This window comes from Oncorhynchus tshawytscha, linkage group LG08 (assembly GCF_018296145.1).
Source record: "Oncorhynchus tshawytscha isolate Ot180627B linkage group LG08, Otsh_v2.0, whole genome shotgun sequence".
NCBI classification, from domain to species: Eukaryota; Metazoa; Chordata; class Actinopteri; order Salmoniformes; family Salmonidae; genus Oncorhynchus; species Oncorhynchus tshawytscha.
The window spans coordinates 61,713,964-61,733,892 of record NC_056436.1 but is presented as its reverse complement, the minus strand read 5'-3'; the positions used below and the strand labels follow the sequence as shown (position 1 = coordinate 61,733,892).

Genomic DNA, 19,929 nt, shown 5'->3' with positions numbered 1-19,929 from the left:
CAGGGTGTCTGTTGATCTGTTGCTCCTGTGTATGGTGTTGGGGCTGTGGTTGGGGGCGATGTCCTTTAGGGTCCTGGCTAAGGTGGGCACTGCTGCTTCTCTCCTCTCTGGTAGATGTGTTGGGTATCATGAGCAACCATTGGCTGACTGTCGTTTTGCTCTGTCTGTTTGTCTGTCTGCAGGGTGCGGCTAGAGGCGTTCTCCGACAACAGTGGGAAGCTGCAGCTCTCCCTGCAGGAGATCATAGACTGGCTGACGGCCAAGGACGAGGAGCTGTCGGAACAGCTGCCCATAGGGGGCGATGTGGGGGCCGTCCAACACCAAAGGGAGTTCCACCAGGTACTGTGTTGGGCCCCTTTAAACAACGACATCACACAAACACGCCAAACTAGTATATAATCAGGATGTTCTTGTAAGGCAGAGCTCTCCAACTTTGTTCCTCAACACTTGTGTAGGTTTCCAAGAAGAGGGTTGGAGAACTCTGTTGTAAGGCGAACCAACATTATTTTATTCACAGTTTCTTTTGTGGCACTAAGGACCATGTGGCACTAACTCATTCAGTTCTATAGGACTGAATGAGTGGGCTATCGGCAGATACACAGTAATCAGAGTGTGCTATAGTTAGAAATTCCTTGAGTGGAACCCATCGTTCATGCCGAGCTGCAAGAATGTGTGTTAGAATTACCATCCAGTTGAGTTGTATTGATCAAACGAATGCAAAGGCACCTAACCCTAACCCTTTAGTTTCTCCCTAGAAACTCCTTAGTTACCTGTTTGAAATGAATAGGACCACTAGACTATGTTTCAGTGCTGTGACACTACCCTTAGTTTAACCTATTAGTCTGGTTAGCCATTACCATTAAGGACAGAGGGTAAGTAGTTAGATAGGAGTACATACCTCATCCCTCCACCCCTCCGTCCCTCCATCCATCCCTCAATCCATTCTCAGCGATTTACCGACTTTCATTTAGCAACCCCTTTAATTTGAGGCTCTCTTAATTTGGCCATGTATCAAAATAACGACTCTATTTCAGCATTTAAGACTCTGGCTGTTATCTTCAGGAGAGATCTGAGGCAACAAGATGTCTGTGGTGTGTGTTAAAGCCACCCAGTGGTGAAGCTGTAAAGATACCCTGAACTGCCGTTAAGTAAGAAGAGTGCCTCAGCTGAAATCCTTTTAATTGACTGACATGTTAAAAAGCCCTTGCTACTATGTGAGAGGGGAATAAAACTGGCTGAAAGCTGAGAGTAGTGGAGCCAAGCAGATGAAGGGTGCAGAATATAAGATGGGGAGAAATAGTCTCTCACATTCAGGGGCTTGTTCTGCACTCCTCCTCATTCTGTGGCAGAACATTGAGAAAATCCTTCCTAGCAATGGTTCCTGGGTTGTTTATCCATTCCCCAGGAAAAACACTTCCATTCGGTGCGAGATCTCCCCCGAACACAAACAGGCAGGCAGGAAGGCAGATGTGCACACACACACACACACGCACACACGCACGCACACACACACACACACACACACACACACACACACACACACACACACACACACACACACAGACAGAGACAGATACACACCATAATTGGTCATGTACTACAGCAGAATGCTCTTTCCACCTTTGTTCCAATTTTCTGTGCTGTCAGTTTTTGCAGTGAGTCTCTGAGGGGGGAGAGTCGTATTGACAGTGATAGTGGTCCTCCCCCTCTCCTCCCCTTCCACCCCGACCGACTGGCACTGTGAAATCCGCTTCCCAATTAACAGTACACAAACCATCCAGTCACACATCATCTCTATCTCTCTCTCTCAAGCGCACTGTTGTTCTATCTCGATCTCTGTCTCCCTCTCTAATGTTCTGTTTGCCATCCTGCTGATTCTGTTACTCAATATGAACCAGTACGAATCAGTAAGAACCAGTATGATCTACTATGATCTACTAAAAACTGTCAAAAACTATGTCTCCCTCCTCTTCTCTCCACCCCCTCTTTCCTCCCCTGTTTCCTTCCCCCTCCTCTTCTCTCCGCCCCCTCTTTCCTCCCCTGTTTCCTTCCCCCTCCTCTTCTCTCCACCCCCTCTTTCCTCCCTGTTTCCTTCCCCCTCCTCTTCTCCCAACCCCCTCTTTCCTCCCCTGTTTCCTTCCCCCTCCTCTTCTCTCCACCCCCTCTTTCCTCCCCTGTTTCCTTCCCCCTCCTCTTCTCTCCACCCCCTCTTTCCTCCCCTGTTTCCTTCCCCCTCCTCTTCTCTCCACCCCCTCTTTCCTCTCCTGTTTCCTTCCCCTCCTCTTCTCTCCACCCCCATCTCTCCCCCTGTTTCCTTCCCCCTCCTCTTCTCTCCACCCCCTCTTTCCTCCCCTGTTTCCTTTCCCTCCTCTTCTCTCCACCCACCTCTTTCCTCCCCTGTTTCCTTCCCCCTCCTCTTCTCTCCACCCCCTCTTTCCTCCCCTGTTTCCTTCCCCCTCCTCTTCTCTCCGCCCCCTCTTTCCTCCCCTGTTTCCTTCCCCCTCCTCTTCTCTCCACCCCCTCTTTCCTCCCCTGTTTCCTTCCCCCTCCTCTTCTCTCCACCCCCTCTTTTCTCCCCTGTTTCCTTCCCCCTCCTCTTCTCTCCACCCCCTCTTTCCTCCCCTGTTTCCTTCCCCCTCCTCTTCTCTCCACCCCCTCTTTCCTCCCCTGTTTCCTTCCCCCTCCTCTTCTCTCCACCCCCTCTTTCCTCTCCTGTTTCCTTCCCCCTCCTCTTCTCTCCACCCCCATCTCTCTCCCCCTGTTTCCTTCCCCCTCCTGTTCTCTCCACCCCCTCTCTCCTCCCCCTGTTTCCTTCCCCCTCCTCTTCTCTCCACCCCCTCTCTCCTCCCCTGTTTCCTTCCCCCTCCTCTTCTCTCCACCCCCTCTCTCCTCCCCTGTTTCCTTCCCCCTCCTCTTCTCTCCACCCACCTCTTTCCTCCCCTGTTTCCTTCCCCCTCCTCTTCTCTCCACCCCCTCTTTCCTCCCCTGTTTCCTTCCCCCTCCTCTTCTCTCCGCCCCCTCTTTCCTCCCCTGTTTCCTTCCCCCTCCTCTTCTCTCCACCCCCTCTTTCCTCCCTGTTTCCTTCCCCCTCCTCTTCTCTCCACCCCTCTTTTCTCCCCTGTTTCCTTCCCCTCCTCTTCTCTCCACCCCCTCTTTCCTCCCCTGTTTCCTTCCCCCTCCTCTTCTCTCCACCCACCTCTTTCCTCCCCTGTTTCCTTCCCCCTCCTCTTCTCTCCTCCCCCCTCTTTCCTCTCCTGTTTCCTTCCCCCTCCTCTTCTCTCCACCCCCATCTCTCCCCCCTGTTTCCTTCCCCCTCCTGTTCTCTCCCACCCCCTCTCTCCTCCCCTGTTTCCTTCCCCTCCTCTTCTCTCCACCCCCTCTCTCCTCCCCTGTTTCCTTCCCCCTCCTCTTCTCTCCACCCACCTCTTTCCTCCCCTGTTTCCTTCCCCCTCCTCTTCTCTCCACCCACCTCTTTCCTCCCCTGTTTCCTTCCCCCTCCTCTTCTCTCCACCCACCTCTTTCCTCCCCTGTTTCCTTCCCCCTCCTCTTCTCTCCACCCCCTCTCTCCTCCCCTGTTTCCTTCCCCCTCCTCTTCTCTCCACCCACCTCTTTCCTCCCCTGTTTCCTTCCCCCTCCTCTTCTCTCCACCCACCTCTTTCCTCCCCTGTTTCCTTCCCCTCCTCTCTTCTCTCCACCCACCTCTTTCCTCCCCTGTTTCCTTCCCCCTCCTGTTCTCTCCACCCCCTCTTTCCTCCCCTGTTTCCTTCCCCCTCCTCTTCTCTCCACTCCCCTCTTTCCTCCCCTGTTTCCTTCCCCCTCCTCTTCTCTCCACCCACCTCTTTCCTCCCCTGTTTCCTTCCCCCTCCTCTTCTCTCCACCCACCTCTTTCCTCCCCTGTTTCCTTCCCCCTCCTCTTCTCTCCACCCCCCTCTTTCCTCCCCTGTTTCCTTCCACCACCACTTTTCTTTTCTCTATGTCCCGATTTTAAATGCAGTATTCCTTTATAATCTATCTAAGATGTTCCCACTCCCCAAGCGCACCGTTGCTCTAAAACCTTTCCGACAAAGCGGAGAGTGAAATTGCATTGAGTTTTCTGTGGAGAATTAAAGGGTTTTAAGAAATGAGAATTATTGATCTTAACTAGATTTATTCTGCTGTGTTTTGGTATGTAGGGATGTGTCCCTTTCATTTTGTGTGTGTGTGTGTGTGTGTGTGTGTGTGTGTGTGTGTGTGTGTGTGTGTGGTCGCTCTAAGTATATGTGTGTGTAGCGTTCAAAAAAGTGTGTGTGTGTAGTGCAGAATCTGATAATCTACAGAACAGAGAGATGATGAAAGCTGGATATGTCTTCTGTGTTGTGAGAAAGCTCCGTGTAATGGGGTCTCTGAGGGCCCCAAACATAAATGGGGGACTGTCAACATGTTTGGAGGGGGTAATGAAACCATTTCCTCAGACTTCTCCGTCTCTTCCAGCATGCATAATGCAGCCTAATCGGAGCTGAAGTCTTTATTTTGAATGTTCCTTCAGCTAATGATGGAACCTCTCAGTGTGAAATTTAACTGGAATTAAAGTTTTAACGCAGCGGAGGCCTGAGGGAGGGAAGCAACCCCCCCCCAATTCCTCCTAGGGTAGCAACCGTTCCCTGAGAAAAATGAGAAAAGCGAGTTAAAGTCCTACTTTCCTTAGTAACCTCAGCAGGAAATCTTATCAAGAACTACAGCTCCTGCACAGATCAGATTTTTTGCATGTTTGCTTAGCATCGGTTGTATTTGTCAGTTCAGCGGGGTTTCGTAATTACTTCCGTCAGCGAGGAGGGAGGCTGGTGTTATCAGGGAATGACTGGCTGCGGTTGTGGGGTTTAATAGGCACTGAAAGACAGTCGCTGCTCACCACAGGGGAAAGTAAGCTTGTAGTCTAGCAGATTTCACATTTAAAAAAATGGTAATCTCTTCATATACTAAGAGGATCGCGCCTCTGACTTTTCCTAAATAAATGACATGGAGGGAGGAAATATATGTCACTCTCCTACTGTATTAATGAATGAAGATTCAAATTTTTACCTAGTGTAGATGAGTAGTGAATGGAGATTAGAGAGAAGCTGGTATGATGCTGACGGTGGGCCCAGAGGTTTCTCAGAGCCCTATGGGCCTCATGGTCAAAAGTAGAGCACTATGTAGGGAATAGGGTGCCATTTCAGGGGCCGTCGTGGAGTCGTTAATTCCATTGTGTTGGTTTCTAAACGTGAAGTAGAAATCTGGATAATGTGTGTACACTCAGGCAGTTTAAGGTCTCCATGATTTACATGAGCAGAGTTGCAGGTAAAGAGCCAGGAGGAGCCAGCCTCTCTAGCTAATTGGGTGATCTTTGTGAGGAGGCCAGCTGACCAATACTCTGTGTACTCCTGGCCTTCTATTCTTCCATAGGCTCTCACAGCCCTGAGACAGTAGTACAGACAGACAGGCAGTCCTACGGGGTCCTGCCAGTGGCTTCTTGCTGTCTTTATGCGTGTGTGTGCCAACATGTGCATGTCTGTAAAGATTGTTCTTGTTGATGTATTCAAATTAGTGTATACATGTGTGTATGCGTCATTTATAATGAGCCCATTCATGTTGTGGTTGTACTATGCTTCCATCTTTCTGTGGGCCCCTGTCTGTCCTGTCTGTCTCCAGGTCTTCATGGAGGATGTCAAGTCTCGGGGGCCCTTCATCTACTCGGTGCTGGAGTCTGCCCAGGCGTTCCTGACACAGCACCCCTTCCAGGAGCCCGAGGAGACGCTGCCCGACGGAAAAGGTCTGGCCATCCATGGCCACACCGTGGCCACACCCCACTCCACCACACACTCCACCCCCCCCACACCCACCCACCCCCAAACCCACCCCATCCCACTACACACCCCACTTGACCACGCACACCCACCCCACCACACGCACCCCACCCCACCACACACCTAAATCAGATGTGAGTAGTGAGAGCAGAGATATATAGGGAGTTCATTAAGTTGGTCTCCAGCAGGTGTGTATCCACCATTAGGTCTGATTAGCAGCTACCTGTCCTGCTGTATCAGAGTGGATCAGAGGATGTATGTTCGGGGAGAGCAGTTGGGTCGGGACCAATTAATCCAGCTCACACCATCTGGTCAAATCAATAATGCAGCATTCTAGGCTTTCTGCCCCCCTTCCTCCCTCTCTCCCCCACCCACCCAGCATCCTTTTGCTCTCCACCGCTTGTGGCAGGCATGGGGAAAAGACAGGTGGTGAACTCTCTCTCTGCCCCCAACAAAATGTTTCTCACGGTTTCCCCCTCCTCCTTTTTTCCCCAATGCTGGTGTTGGCAGGCATCAGCACTAACACTCCCCCTCTGACCCTCCAACACTCCCTCTCTGACCCTCCAACACTCCCTCTCAGACCCTCCAACACTCCCTCTCAGACCCTCCAACACTCCCAACACTCTCTCTCAGACCCTCCAACACTCCCAACACTCCCTCAGACCCTCAAGACTCCCTCTCAGACCCCTCAAGACTCCCTCTCAGACCCCCAACACTCCCTCTCAGACCCTCCAACACTCCCAACACTCCCTCTCAGACCCTCCAAGACTCCCTATCTGACCCTCCAACACTTCCAACACTCCCTCTCAGACCCTCCAACACTCCCAACACTCCCTCTCAGACCCTCCAAGACTCCCTATCTGACCCTCCAACACTCCCAACACTCCCTCTCAGACCCTCCAACCCTCCCTATCTGACCCTCCAATACTCCCTCTCAGACCCTCCAACACTCCCAACACTCCCTCAAAGACCCTCCAAGACTCCCTATCTGACCCTCCAACACTCCCAACACTCCCTCTCAGACCCTCCAACAGACCCTCCAACACTCCCAACACTCCCTCTCAGACCCTCCAACACTCCCAACACTCCCTCTCAGACCCTCCAACACTCCCAACACTCCCTCTCAGACCCTCCAAGACTCCCTATCTGACCCTCCAACACTCCCAACACTCCCTCTCAGACCCTCCAACACTCCCAACACTCTCTCTCTGACCCTCCAATACTCCCTGGCTCTCACCCTTATTTCTCACTCTTTCTCCCTTGTTTCTTTCTACTGATGTTTGCACACATTGAGTCTAACACTATCTCTGCCTGGCTGCCCGTTTCCTCACCCCTTGCCCCTCTTCACCATCTCATCCCCCTCCAGAAGTGTCTCCAAGGAAACGGATCCTGAACGTGAGTCGCTCAGTTTGGAAGCAGGCCAATGTAACCAGTGACCTGTGGGAGAAGCTGACTGCCCGCTGCGTGGACCGACACAGGTCAGATATACGACACAGGTCCACTCCATTGGGCTACAACCTACTCATGATTCTGATTGGCTAGATATGTTTTTACTCTGCCTATGCTCAAATACCGTTGGGTCTATATTTTGTCAGCATTGTGCACCACCTGGCAGTTTAAGGAAAAAGATATGACTGAAATAAGGTTAGGTTGGGGACTTGGGGTTAATGCTCAGTTATTAGGGTGATTTGTTGGGTTGAAGTTAACGGGTTAGTGGTTAAAACTGAAAATGATGTTGTAGAAAAGAACTGTTGTAGTTAAATAGTTGTGTGTGTGACTCAGGCACATGGAGCGGACCCTGGAGCGACTGCTGCAGACGCAAGCAGCCATGGAGGAGCTGGCAATGGCCCTGGAGCAAGCTGAGGGCGTCCGGGATGCATGGGAGCCTGTAGGGGACCTCTTCATCGACTCCCTGCAGGACCACATTGACGCCACCAAGGTACAGTTGAAGTCGGAAGTTTACATACACACTTAGGTTGGAGTCATTAATACTCATTTTTCAACCACTCCACAAATTTCTTGTTAATGAACTAAATATATTTTTGGGAAGTAGGTTAAGTGCATGACACAAGTCATTTTTCCAACAACTGTTTACAGACAGATTATTTCACTTATAATTCACTATATCACAATTGCAGTGGGTCAGAGGTTTATATACACTAAGTTGACTGTGCCTTTAAACAGCTTGGAAAATTCCAGAAAATGATGTCATGGCTTTAGAAGCTTCTGATAGGCTAATTGACATCATTTGAGTCAATTACAGGTGTACCTGTGGATGTTTCTCAAGGCCTACCTTCAAACGCAGTGCCTCTTTGCTTGACATCATGGGAAAATCAAAAGAAATCAGCCAAGACCTCAGAAAATAAATTGTAGATCTCCACAAAAAAATATATATATATTTTTTTTTCTACTGTGTTGTTGACTTGTTAATTGTATACTCCATGTGTAACTCTGTGTTGTCTGTTCACACTGCTATGCTTTATCTTGGCCAGGTCGCAGTTGCAAATGAGAACTTGTTCTCAAATAGCCTACCTGGTTAAATAAAGGTAAAATAAATGTAAAAAAATTAAAAAGTCTGGTTCATACTTGGGAGCAATTTCCAAATGCCTGAAGGTACCATGTTCATTTGTACAAACAATAGTATGCAAGTATAAACACCATGGGACTACGCAACTGTCATACCGCTCAGGAAGGAGATGCGTTCTATCTCCTAGAGATGAACGTACTTTGGTGCGAAAAGTGCAAATCAATCCCAGAACAACAGCAAAGGACCTTGTGAAGATGCTGGAGGAAACAGGTACAAAAGTATCTATATCCACAGTAAAACGAGTCCTAAATCGACATAACCTGAAAGGCCGCTCAGGAAGGAAGAAGCCACTGCTCCAAAACCACCCTAAAAAAAGCCAGACTACGGTTTGCAACTGCACATGGGGACAAAGATCGTACTTTTTTGAGAAATGTCCTCTGGTCTGATGAAACAAAAATAGAACTGTTTGAGCTTAATGACCATTGTTATGTTTGGAGGAAAAAGGGGGATGCTTGCAAGCCAAAGAACACCATCCCAACCGTGAAGCACGGAGGTGGCAGCATCATGTTGTGGGGGTGCTTCGTTGCAGGAGGGACTGGTGCACTTCACAAAATAGATGGCATCATTAGGGAGGAAAATTATGTTGATGTATTGAAGCAACATCTCAAGACATCAGTCAGGAAGTTAAAGCTTGGTCGCAAATGGGTCTTCCAAATGGACAATGCCCCAAACATACTTCCAAGGTTGTGGCAAAATGGACAGGACAACAAAGTCAAGGTATTGGAGTAGTCATCACAAAGCCCTAACCTCAAACCTATAGAAAATGTGTGGGCAGAACTGAAAAAGCATGTGCGAGCAAGGAGGCCTACAAACCTGACTCAGTTACACCAGCTCTGTCAGGAGGAATGGGCCAAAATTCCCCCAACTTATTCGGCTACCCGAAACATTTGACCCAAGTTAAGCAATTTAAAGGCAATGCTACCAAATACTAATTGAGTGTATGCAAACTTCTGACCCACTGGGAATGTGATGAAAGAAATACAAGCTGAAATAAATCATTCTCTCTACTATTATTCTGACATTTCACATCCTTAAAATAAAGTGGTGATCATAAATGACCTAAGACAGGGAATTTATACTAGGAATAGATGTCAGTTATTGTGAAAAACTGAGTTTAAATGTATTTGGCTCAGGTGTATGTAAACTTCTGACTTCCACTGTACGTACAGTACCTGCGTGGGTGTGTCCGAAATATTAAGCAAACTGTGTGTGCTTCAAATAGTAAGCTGTGTGTGTTCATGTGAGCGTGTGTGTGTCGTGCCTGTCGTCGTGGTTGTGTGTGTCACGCGTGTGTTTGTGTCTACCCTCTGTCTCACCACCAGGACCAGACCAAATCTGTGGATGTCATTTCCCCCAGAAATGATTTAATGTAAAAAAAGAAACAGTGGTGGAATGGACACAGATGAAGTAGTGCCTGAAAACACGACTAGATCCAGCTGTATTGATTAGATATGGAGACAACGCTCCAAAGTTATTGATCCCTCTAGCTACACTCACTAATTTATCAGCTGTAAAGAGGCTCCTCCACTGTGCTGTCTAGATGGCTGTAATTTCACTGTCATTATGGAGGATCTGTATCTCCATCCATCTGCTCTCTTAGCCCTGTTTCTGTTATCATTGGAGCTCTGTTAGTATTGACTGAATGTGGGTTGAGTGTTTCTGTGCGATTTGATTTTGAGTTATTTTATTATTATAGTGTCCTGCATCGTCAGGATGCCCTGCCCACTTGGACTTAAAAGACACTCAAATCAAATCAAATGTTATTTGTCACATGCCCCGAATACAACAGGTCACCTTACACTGAAATGCTTACTTACAAGCCCTTAACCAACAATGCTTTAAGAAGTTTTAAGAAAAAAAAGTGTGAAGTAAAAAATAGATAAGTATAAAATAAATAAAAGTAGCAAATAATTAAACAGCAGCAGTAAAATAACAATAGCGAGGCTATATACAGGGGGTACCGGTACAGAGTCATTGTGCAGGGGCACCGGTTAGTCAAGGTAATTGAGGTAATATGTACATGAAGGTAGAGTTAAAGTGACCATGCATAGATAATAAACAGAGAGTAGCAGCTGCATAAAAGAGGGGTCTGGGTAGCTCTTTGATTAGATGTTCAGGAGTCTTATGGCTTGGGGGTAGAAGCTGTCCTGGTAATCCATCAGGCCCTGCGGCCTTGTGAATGTTGACCTGTTTAAAGGTCTTATTCGCATCGGCTATGGAGAGTGAGATAACACAGTCGTCCGGAACAGCTGATGCTCTCATGCATGCTTCAGTGTTATTTGCCTCAAAGCCGAGCATAAAAGTAATTTAGCTCATCTGGTAGGGTCGTGTGACTGGACAGCTTGCGGCTGTGCTTCCCTTTGTAGTCTGTAATAGTTTGCCAGCCCTGCCACATCCGACGAGTGTCAGAGTTGCAAAATAAAGTATCATATACATACATGCATACAGTACATCCATCTATCCATGAATACAAACATAACAACAACAACAACAACAACAAAAATAGTTTTGGGGCAATAGGCACTGACCTGTGCAAAAAGTACACAAACTGTCACTTGAAGAATGGGGCGGGGTTCTTTGAACAAAGAATCACCTAGCAGGAACAGCACCATCTACTGGTCAGACCCTGGTCTACCAGGATGCAGGATGGGACATAAATCCAACAACTTAAATTACTAATTTCTCTGAGAATACATTACAGAGGATGAAGAGACAATACTCCGAGACACATCTCCATACTACTCATCAGACATAGAGAACTGATACTAACACTCGATGCTGGGGTGGGATTGGCGTGGGGTGTGGGGGGGGGTCCAGCGGTGGCTTTTGACCACTTCTTTGGATTCCTCATGTCTTACTCATTGTTAGAAAAAAGTTTGGTCCAAATTGGATGTTAGGTACTGTCACGAGGTTAGGTACTGGTACTGTCATGAATTGATTACTCAGCCTGAAACCCAGAATTTGTAGGAAACTAGTTAGGAATGAATCAGACGGAGGCCCAGCTACAAAGTCATGAATGTTTATTTAGAGAGCTCTACCATGCATATACAAAGACGTTCCTTTTATAATATTCTCTTAACCTACACACATACATACACACCAACCTTGGGATTATCCCATGAAGTCTCACCACAGTTTATTACCACTCAGCTGACAGTTCCAGTCTCCCCCAGATACGAGAGCTCTGGAGGGGCTCTCCCTGTCCTATCTTATCTTCCCAGTTACAGCCGGGTTGGTTCAAACATAGGTTAATGCCTCTCTTCGCTCTCTTTCGACACACACATACATTCCTTTCTTCCTAGGTCTATGCTACATAACCCCTTCCTAAAGAACAAACATCATTTATCATTATATAAAGACAGGGTAGAATTCTGTTAGTTATAGTTCTACTTTAAACGTATACATAATTGAGTCATTATTAATAAAAATCCCATAACAGGTACTATAATTATTGAATATTATATGAATCCTATAAATTAGAATGGCCAATTTGGGTGCAATCAATTCGCTTAATTTCTTAGAGATCAAATTATATTTCAAGAAAATAATGCTTCCGGAATGCTCATCTTATCTGTTTCTAAAAAACAGAAATGATTTCAGAACAATCTGAGATGTTGGGTGTTATGACTTGCTGAAATACGACAGATGACCCCAGAGACATGTTGATATGACAGAAGGGAGTTCAAGTCCCCTCAGTTGATTGGCCGATGTTGAATTCCCAGCCAGTTATTTGTTTACTTGTTAATACACAGCGTTTTGTCACTGTCTTGACCGTGGCAGGCAGGGCTAAATTAACATGGCTCTTCATGAGAGAGAGAGAGAGATACAGTTGAGGAAGAGAGAGAGAGAGAGGGAGGGAGGGAGGTAGAGAGAGAGAGAGAGAGAGTTCACAATGATCATGTAAATGTTTACCCTGCTGTTAGTGCCAGCACATGTTCCTTGTTTTACTATGTCAGCAGGCTCTGTCTGTCTGTAGTATGAACACACATGCACGTGTGTGAACAAACACACACACACATCCCTTAGATCATTAGCGCTGTTTGTTCTGGGTTGATCTGACTCTTAAGTTGCATAAGCCATGAGTGATCCCTGTTGTATCTCTCCCATGGTGATGATGTATGTGCGGGCAGCTGCTCCAATGCTACGTCCACAGTCCACACAGCCATAGCAGTGTAAGTTTAGTGCCAATAAACTCAGTCAACGGAGGAAAGGAATTGGGCATGCATTGTTAATTTCTCATTCTTTGATGAACGTTATGAACCGAATGTCAATTGATTTCCATAATCGACTGAGTTGAAATGGAGTTGACCCGAACCGTGCCAGCACCATGTACCATGTGTCTGTCTATACCAGCACCATGTACTATGTGTCTGTCTATACCAGCACCATGTACCATGTGTCTGTCTATACCAGCACCATGTACCATGTGTATGTCTATACCAACACCATGTACCACGTGTCTGTCTATGCCAGTACCATGTGTCTGTCTATACCAGCACCATGTACCATGTGTCTGTCTATACCAGCACCATTTACCACGTGTCTGTCTATGCCAGTACCATGTGTCTGTCTATACCAGCACCATGTACCATGTGTCTGTCTATACCAGCACCATGTACCATGTGTATGTCTATACCAACACCATTTACCACGTGTCTGTCTATGCCAGTACCATGTGTCTGTCTATACCAGCACCATGTACTATGTGTCTGTCTATACCAGCACCATGTACCATGTGTATGTCTATACCAACACCATTTACCACGTGTCTGTCTATGCCAGTACCATGTGTCTGTCTATACCAGCACCATGTACCATGTTTCTGTCTATACCAACACCATGTACCATGTGGCTGTCTATACCAGCACCATGTACCATGTGTCTGTCTATACCAACACCATGTACCATGTGGCTGTCTATACCAGCACCATGTACCATGTCTGTCTATACCAACACCATTTATCATGTGTCTGTCTATACCAGCACCATGTACCATGTGTCTGTCTATACCAGCACCATGTACCACGTATTGGTCTATACCAACACCATGTACCATGTCTGTCTATATCAACACCATGTACCATGTGTATGTCTATACCAGCAGCATGTACCATGTGTCTGTCTATACCAACACCATGTACCATGTGTCTGTCTATACCAGCACCGTGTACCATGTGTCTGTCTATACCATCACCATGTACCATGTGTATGTCTATACCAACACCATGTACCATGTGTCTGTCTATACCAGCACCATTTATCATGTGTCTGTCTATACCAGCACCACGTACCATGTGTCTGTCTATACCAACACTATGTACCATGTGTCTGTCTATACCAGCACCACGTACCATGTGTATTTTCTATACCAGCACCATGTACCATGTGTCTGTCTATACCAGTACCATGTACCATGTATCTGTCTATACCAACACCATGTACCATGTGGCTGTCTATACCAGCACCATGTACCATGTCTGTCTATACCAACACCATTTATCATGTGTCTGTCTATACCAGCACCATGTACCATGTGTCTGTCTATACCAGCACCATGTACCATGTATCTGTCTATATACCAGCACCATGTATTATGTGTCTATGAGCCTCTAATTCCCTCTTTCCTCCCTCCCCTGCTCCCATTCGTTCTCTTTCTCCCTCTCTCTCTATTGCTCTCTGCCCCTCTTTTCTCCTTCCCCCTCTTTTCTCCTTCTCCTCTTTCTCTTCTTTGCTCCTCCCTCCCTCTTTCCTCTAGTTGTTTAAGGAGGAGCTGACGCAGGTGAAAGAGGGCATGAAGCACATCAATGACCTGGTTCATGAGTTGGCCATCTCTGACGTCCATTTGTCCATGGAAAACTCCCGCTCCCTGGAGCACCTCAACAGCCGCTGGAAACTACTGCAGGTAACTGGATACCGCTCAACCACCTCCCACAACAACCATACAACCTTCCCACAACCTCACCTCAACATTGCCTCAGAATCCCCTCAACCTTTCCTTCAACTCTCCCTTCAACTGTGTGTGGGTTGAAGATACAACTGTGTGTGATGAAGATACAACTGTGATGGGGTTGAAGATACAACTGTGTGGGGGTTGAAGATACAACTGTGTGGGGGTTGAAGATACAACTGTGTGTGGGTTGAAGATACAACTGTGTGTGGGTTGAAGGTACAACTGTGTGTGGTTTAAGAGTATCCAGAGCTTTGCCTTGGCCACTCTTCTGTGCATCAGTTTAAACTGGCTGCCACAAATTATGACTTTTGTCTCCTGAGTGAAAGCTATTGGATTGTTCTGAGGGGAAAGTGGCGAGGAGGGCAGTGTAGTACATGGGGTAGTGCGACACCCCTCAGCCTTAGGTGTCCTGCTTGTGCCCGCTCATCAGCTAGCTTTTGAGGTGGCTTGATCAGATAAGACGCTTGAGGAGTGTGGTCACGTGTGTTTGTGAGGTCCCGAGTTCACGCCAGGTAATTGCCGAATCGGGAGGAAGTGGTACTCGCTAAGCAAGCAGCGTGATGTCCTTTACACCAGGAGTCAGCAAATGGGGCAGGGCTCTCGTATTTATGAACTTTTATTTATTCAGGGTACCCCAACTGAGACCAGTGTCTCATTTATAATGTTGCCCTGAGGACAAAAAGAACATCAATACAGCAACAACAACAATATAAAAACTACAAGACAGCTATAAATACATTACATCAGGTCATTACAACAAGTTATAATAATCAATTGAAACAACTGCACACTTCAGTGAACTCATTTAACAACCGTTTTAAACTGTTCTATTGGCACCAGGGAATCCAGGTGTAATTTGTTTTGTAAGGTATTCCATAACTGGCACGTTAAAACTAAAGGCAGATTTACCACATTTTATGGTGACAAGCGGGACCTCAAGAGTTGACCAACCCTGAGAACGGATTGGGTATCTCATATTTGTGTATTTCAACAGGGAAGTGAGTTTTGTTAGATGCTTGTGGAGTAGAGCTTTGTAAACAAGAAGGGAGTAAGGAAGTGATCTACGGGACTTCAGTGAGGTGTGGCCAACCTTCTGATACAGGATGCAGTGATGAGTATTACAACTGTCAGCTGTAGTAAAGCAAAGAGCACTATGGTAGACAGCCTCCAAAGGTTCAAGAGTGGTGGCTGCTGGTGTTACCATATTCAGGAACTGTACAATCTTTCTCACACTCTCTCTTTCTCTCACTCTCTTTGTCTCACTCTCTCTGTCTCACTCTCTTTCTCTCACTCTCTCTTTCTCTCAATTCAATAATTAAATTTAGGTAATAGTCTGTTGCCAAAGAAAGAACACTTCAACATATTGAATGCCCTCCTCTCTCTCTCCCTCTCTCTCTCCCTCTCTCTCTCCCTCTCTCTCTTCCTTCCATCATTCTCCTGTTGAATAATATGATGCAAAATGCTAAATCCATGTCATTTGAGTAGCATCTGTTACTGCTCCTCTGTCTCCAGTGACACAGATGTAATGCATTTTCAAGGCTGATTCTCTAATATTTTTCTCTTGAATAATTGAGTCTTTCTGCTGTGAGAGAACCTCTTTCTGCTGTGAGAGAACTGTTAGCCTAGCAGTCTAGCGGTAGCAGCAATAGATGGTGGTCAGCTGCAGTGTTGGCGCAGTCATCTCCACGCCACATTCAAACTGATCCAAATTAGTCCAAAGCAATCTGCGTACGACTTGAGTGCATCCTGCTCAGCCGTGGGTATGCTGAGCGGTGGTAATATTCTCCTCTCCATAACGCTAACTTCTCATTACAGCTCGTTGGGCTTGTACCTAGGGATAACTGTGCCTCCCTCTCTCTCTCTCTCTCTCTTTCTCTCTCTCTCTCTCTCTCTCTCTCTCTCTCACTCATGTGTGTGAGTGGATTTAGTGCCCTTTGTTGGTGGAGACGTTTCGACATCCTCTGACAATGATTTATACACTCAATCGAATACCTTGTAAATAAACCAGGATTAGTCCTCAACAAATCCCTTTTGGGACAGCCACATCGACAAAACACAACACACAGAGACAATGAATGGCACAACTTATTTTCATCAACTCAAATCCCTCTGGCTTGTTGACGTGTGTATGGGTCCATCTTCCCCGTTTCTCCGCCCCCACACCTCTATTCCCGCACACAGAGCTTACTGTGAAATGACTGTCCTCATTTGAACAGAGCTGAACAGAGCAGAGTAGATTCCGTGTCGTCTGTCCCTACCAAAGTGCTAAGGCAAGGTGGCAGGGGAGGTGCGTCTATGTTTCCTTTTTTCCGTAGCACTATTTAATTGCCAAATGAAGAATGAGGAGGGGGGCAGCGGGGGAGGGAGGGGTGTGTGTGTAGGGGGAATGAGACGAGATGGAGACGGTTCCATGATGCTCTTGGATTTCTCCCGTGCTCTGTGTGTGTGTGTGTGTGCACGTGTGTGTGTGTGTGTGTGTGTGTGCACGTGTGTGTGTGTGTGTGTGTGTAAGTGCAATGTAATGTCAATGTGTGTGTCTCCTCGCAGGCCTCCATTGAAGAGCGTCTGAAGCAGCTGCAAGATGCTCACAGAGACTTTGGCCCTGGATCCCAGCACTTCCTGTCCAGTAAGGGCTCCTCTCCCTTCATTTAAAGTTGGCACTGGGTGCCGTGCCACGCTGTACCATTCCTGTATAGGGGCTGGGGGAGGAGGGGTGGGAGGTGAAAATTAGGATGGGTGGTGTGTGTGTGTGTGGGGGGGGTTCGAGGGAAGGGGTTACAACATGGTTGGTCACAGTGTGAGGTTGTGTATGAGGATGTGTGAGGTTGTGATGTCTGGGTTGGGCGTGGAGGGGGCAGGCTTTGCGCCTTAATCCCCCACTGAGTCACAGCAGCAGTAGTGAGATAGAGACGCTTCCGTCGTTCTCTTTGATTGGTTTGATTTTGCCCATGCTGTGTGTGTGTGGTGTGTGTGGTGTGTGTGTTTGATTGGTTTGATTTTGTGTGTGTGTTTGTGTGTGTGGTGTGTGTGTGTGTGTTTGATTGGTTTGATTTTGTGTGTGTGTGTGTGTGTGTGCGTGCGTGCGTGTGCATGTGTGTGATGGTGGTATAATATTAAAAGGGAACTCCTGCCGTCCTCAGTTCCCCCCAGCTCTCCCACAGTCACGCTGTGTAAGGACTGTCATGCTACTGGGGCTGAGCTGGTTCTCCCCGCATGTGTGTGTTTGTGTGTAGAGGTGTGTAGCTGCCTCACCGAGTACTATGTCTATCGTGACAGTGTCCTTGTGTCCACGTGTGTGAGTGTCTCCCTTTATCTCCCATTCATCCAGTCTAGCCTAATCCAGTCCCAGCTAGCTTTGCCCCTCTAGCTAAGCTTACAGCTAAAATGCTACATTGACCGGGTGTGGGACTCCTTCACCTCCCATTTTCCGTTAGCCTTTACCAACAATAATGCTCTCTGGGACTAGACACAAAAGGCTGCGTTTACCATTTCAGCTTCAGTCCATCTATTATGTACTGCTGCTGTCCCTCTGAATGGTCACAGACTGTCTGGATCCACGTGGCCCACATCCCAAATGGCACCCTATTCCCTTTATAGTGCACTACTCTTGACCAGAGCCTTATCGGGAATAGGACCTAAGTAGGGAATAGGGTGCCATTGGGGATGTGAACATGGTCACTGGTTATGTGCAAATGGCTTTTCATGCTTGATGTGCCTTAGCGATTGATTTTCCGTTACAGGTTCAGTGCAGATACCCTGGGAACGTGCCGTCTCTCCAAACAAAGTGCCCTACTACATCAAGTAAGTCTAAAGTATTGAGTCACTGTTCAGATGGCAGTATTGAGTTACCAGAAGACACATTCATAAGGTATCCCTAGAAAAACAGTATCGAGCTAATTCCCTCCTGACCACTTATCTATTTACTTCATCAATGCTCCATTGTCCCTGTCTGTGCTGTGTTTATCTTTCATCTCTGAGGTGTCTGCTTGTGTATGTGTGTATGTGTGCATCCATGCGCGTGTATGTACAGTATGTGTACTGTGTGTGAGTGTCGGCGTATCTCTTTTACAAACAGGGGTGTTTATTTTCTTAATCACTGCTGTTAGCCCTTGTGCCCACCCCCTGCCCCCACCTGCTGCCTGACTATTAATCCTTATGGGCTGTGTAACTGTGCCACTGGAGGGGAATATCTGACGGGCACTCTGTTGGGCACCTAATCAATCCAACAGTCTCATACAGGTAGTGACGGGCGTTGGAGTTGCCCCCGGATCCTGGCAAACTTCCTGCTTGGGGCTCGCTCATTTATTTAGCTGAGCGCGTCAATTATTTATTGGCTATCGTTTTTCCCCCTTGGTACATTTTCCTTTTTTCCTGCGCTGCTCCTGGTACTATGGGATGGGAAGGTAGAGTGTTAGGTTAGGTTGTCTGTTTAATGACGTGTATGTGAAACCTCTTGCATGTCCGCCATGCAGTGCATCTGTAAAAGTATTCAGACCCCTTCACTTTCTTCACATTTTGTTACGTTACAGCCTTATTCTAAAATTGATGAAATGTTTTTTTTTCATCAATCTACACATAATGACAAAGCAAAAAGAGGTTTGTAGAAATCTTTGCAAATGTATTAAAAATACAAATCTGAAATATCACATTTACTTATCTCCGTCAGAGCAGTAGAGCTATCGCCGGTGCACAGTGAAGGGTGAGGAGTGGTCGTCGTGGAACATTGGTCCTACTATCTTGTTGCTGCTGTGTGTCTGACCTTTACAGGTCCATAGATGGAGACTACAGACACCAATTTTCCACAGTTGTGTTTTCATCAGACAGGAATCTTTATAGCTACCTTCATGTGTGTGTAAAATATGTTCTCAGATTGTTACTCGTAGATTTTAGATGTGTGTGAAAATGTTGTTGTTGTTGTTGTTGTTGAAAGCCGGTATACATCCGTTGTTTAGCTGGAAGGGAATGTTCATATCCTGTGTATTTGATGTGATATGTGGTTGTCTCACCTACAGTAGCTATCTTTAGATGAATGCACTTGCTGTGAGTCACTCTGAATAAGTGCATCTGTTAAATGACTCAAATGTCAAACATAAATGTTTTACATACATATCATTTTTTAAATTATTGTTAAATGTTGATGTCACAAATGTATAATTCGTAAATGTCATTTGTTACATTTGACTGAACCTAGCAGTTCTACTTATTTCTCTGAGAGTGAGACAGATATATACCATTTAGCAGAACAATACATGATTATTTGTCTCTCTGAAATGAAACCATCAAGTGATAGATTTTAAACTAATGCATGCCTGTCATTGAACATCCTCATGCCGTGATTATATAGTGAAAAAACACACCAATCTTTCAGAATTTCTTTAAACAATAAAAGCTCATGAAGCCCCCTGCCTCATTTACGAACATTTCTGAAAATGGATATATAGCGTTTAGGAATGAAATTCTTCACCTTCCTTCCTTTCTCCCTTGTAACCCCCTTTACTCTTGTCTAACTTTGTCCTCCTTCGCTCTCTCCTCTCCCTCTCCCCCTCTCCCTCTCTCCCCTCTCCTCTCTC

General features: G+C 46.7%; 1 protein-coding gene across 3 annotated transcripts in view; it reads left to right on the top strand.

The window, feature by feature from the left end:
• Nucleotides 1-19,929, top strand: part of LOC112255682 (dystrophin-related protein 2-like) — a 189,769-nt gene that overhangs the window by 122,635 nt on the left and 47,205 nt on the right. For all 3 annotated transcript variants that reach the window (XM_042325740.1, XM_042325741.1, XM_042325739.1), the window contains 7 exons: nt 183-339; nt 5,668-5,788; nt 7,189-7,300; nt 7,605-7,761; nt 14,165-14,311; nt 16,907-16,985; nt 18,100-18,160. In XM_042325740.1, the coding sequence (XP_042181674.1) occupies nt 183-339; nt 5,668-5,788; nt 7,189-7,300; nt 7,605-7,761; nt 14,165-14,311; nt 16,907-16,985; nt 18,100-18,160 (834 nt within the window). The remainder of the gene's footprint in view (nt 1-182; nt 340-5,667; nt 5,789-7,188; nt 7,301-7,604; nt 7,762-14,164; nt 14,312-16,906; nt 16,986-18,099; nt 18,161-19,929) is intronic.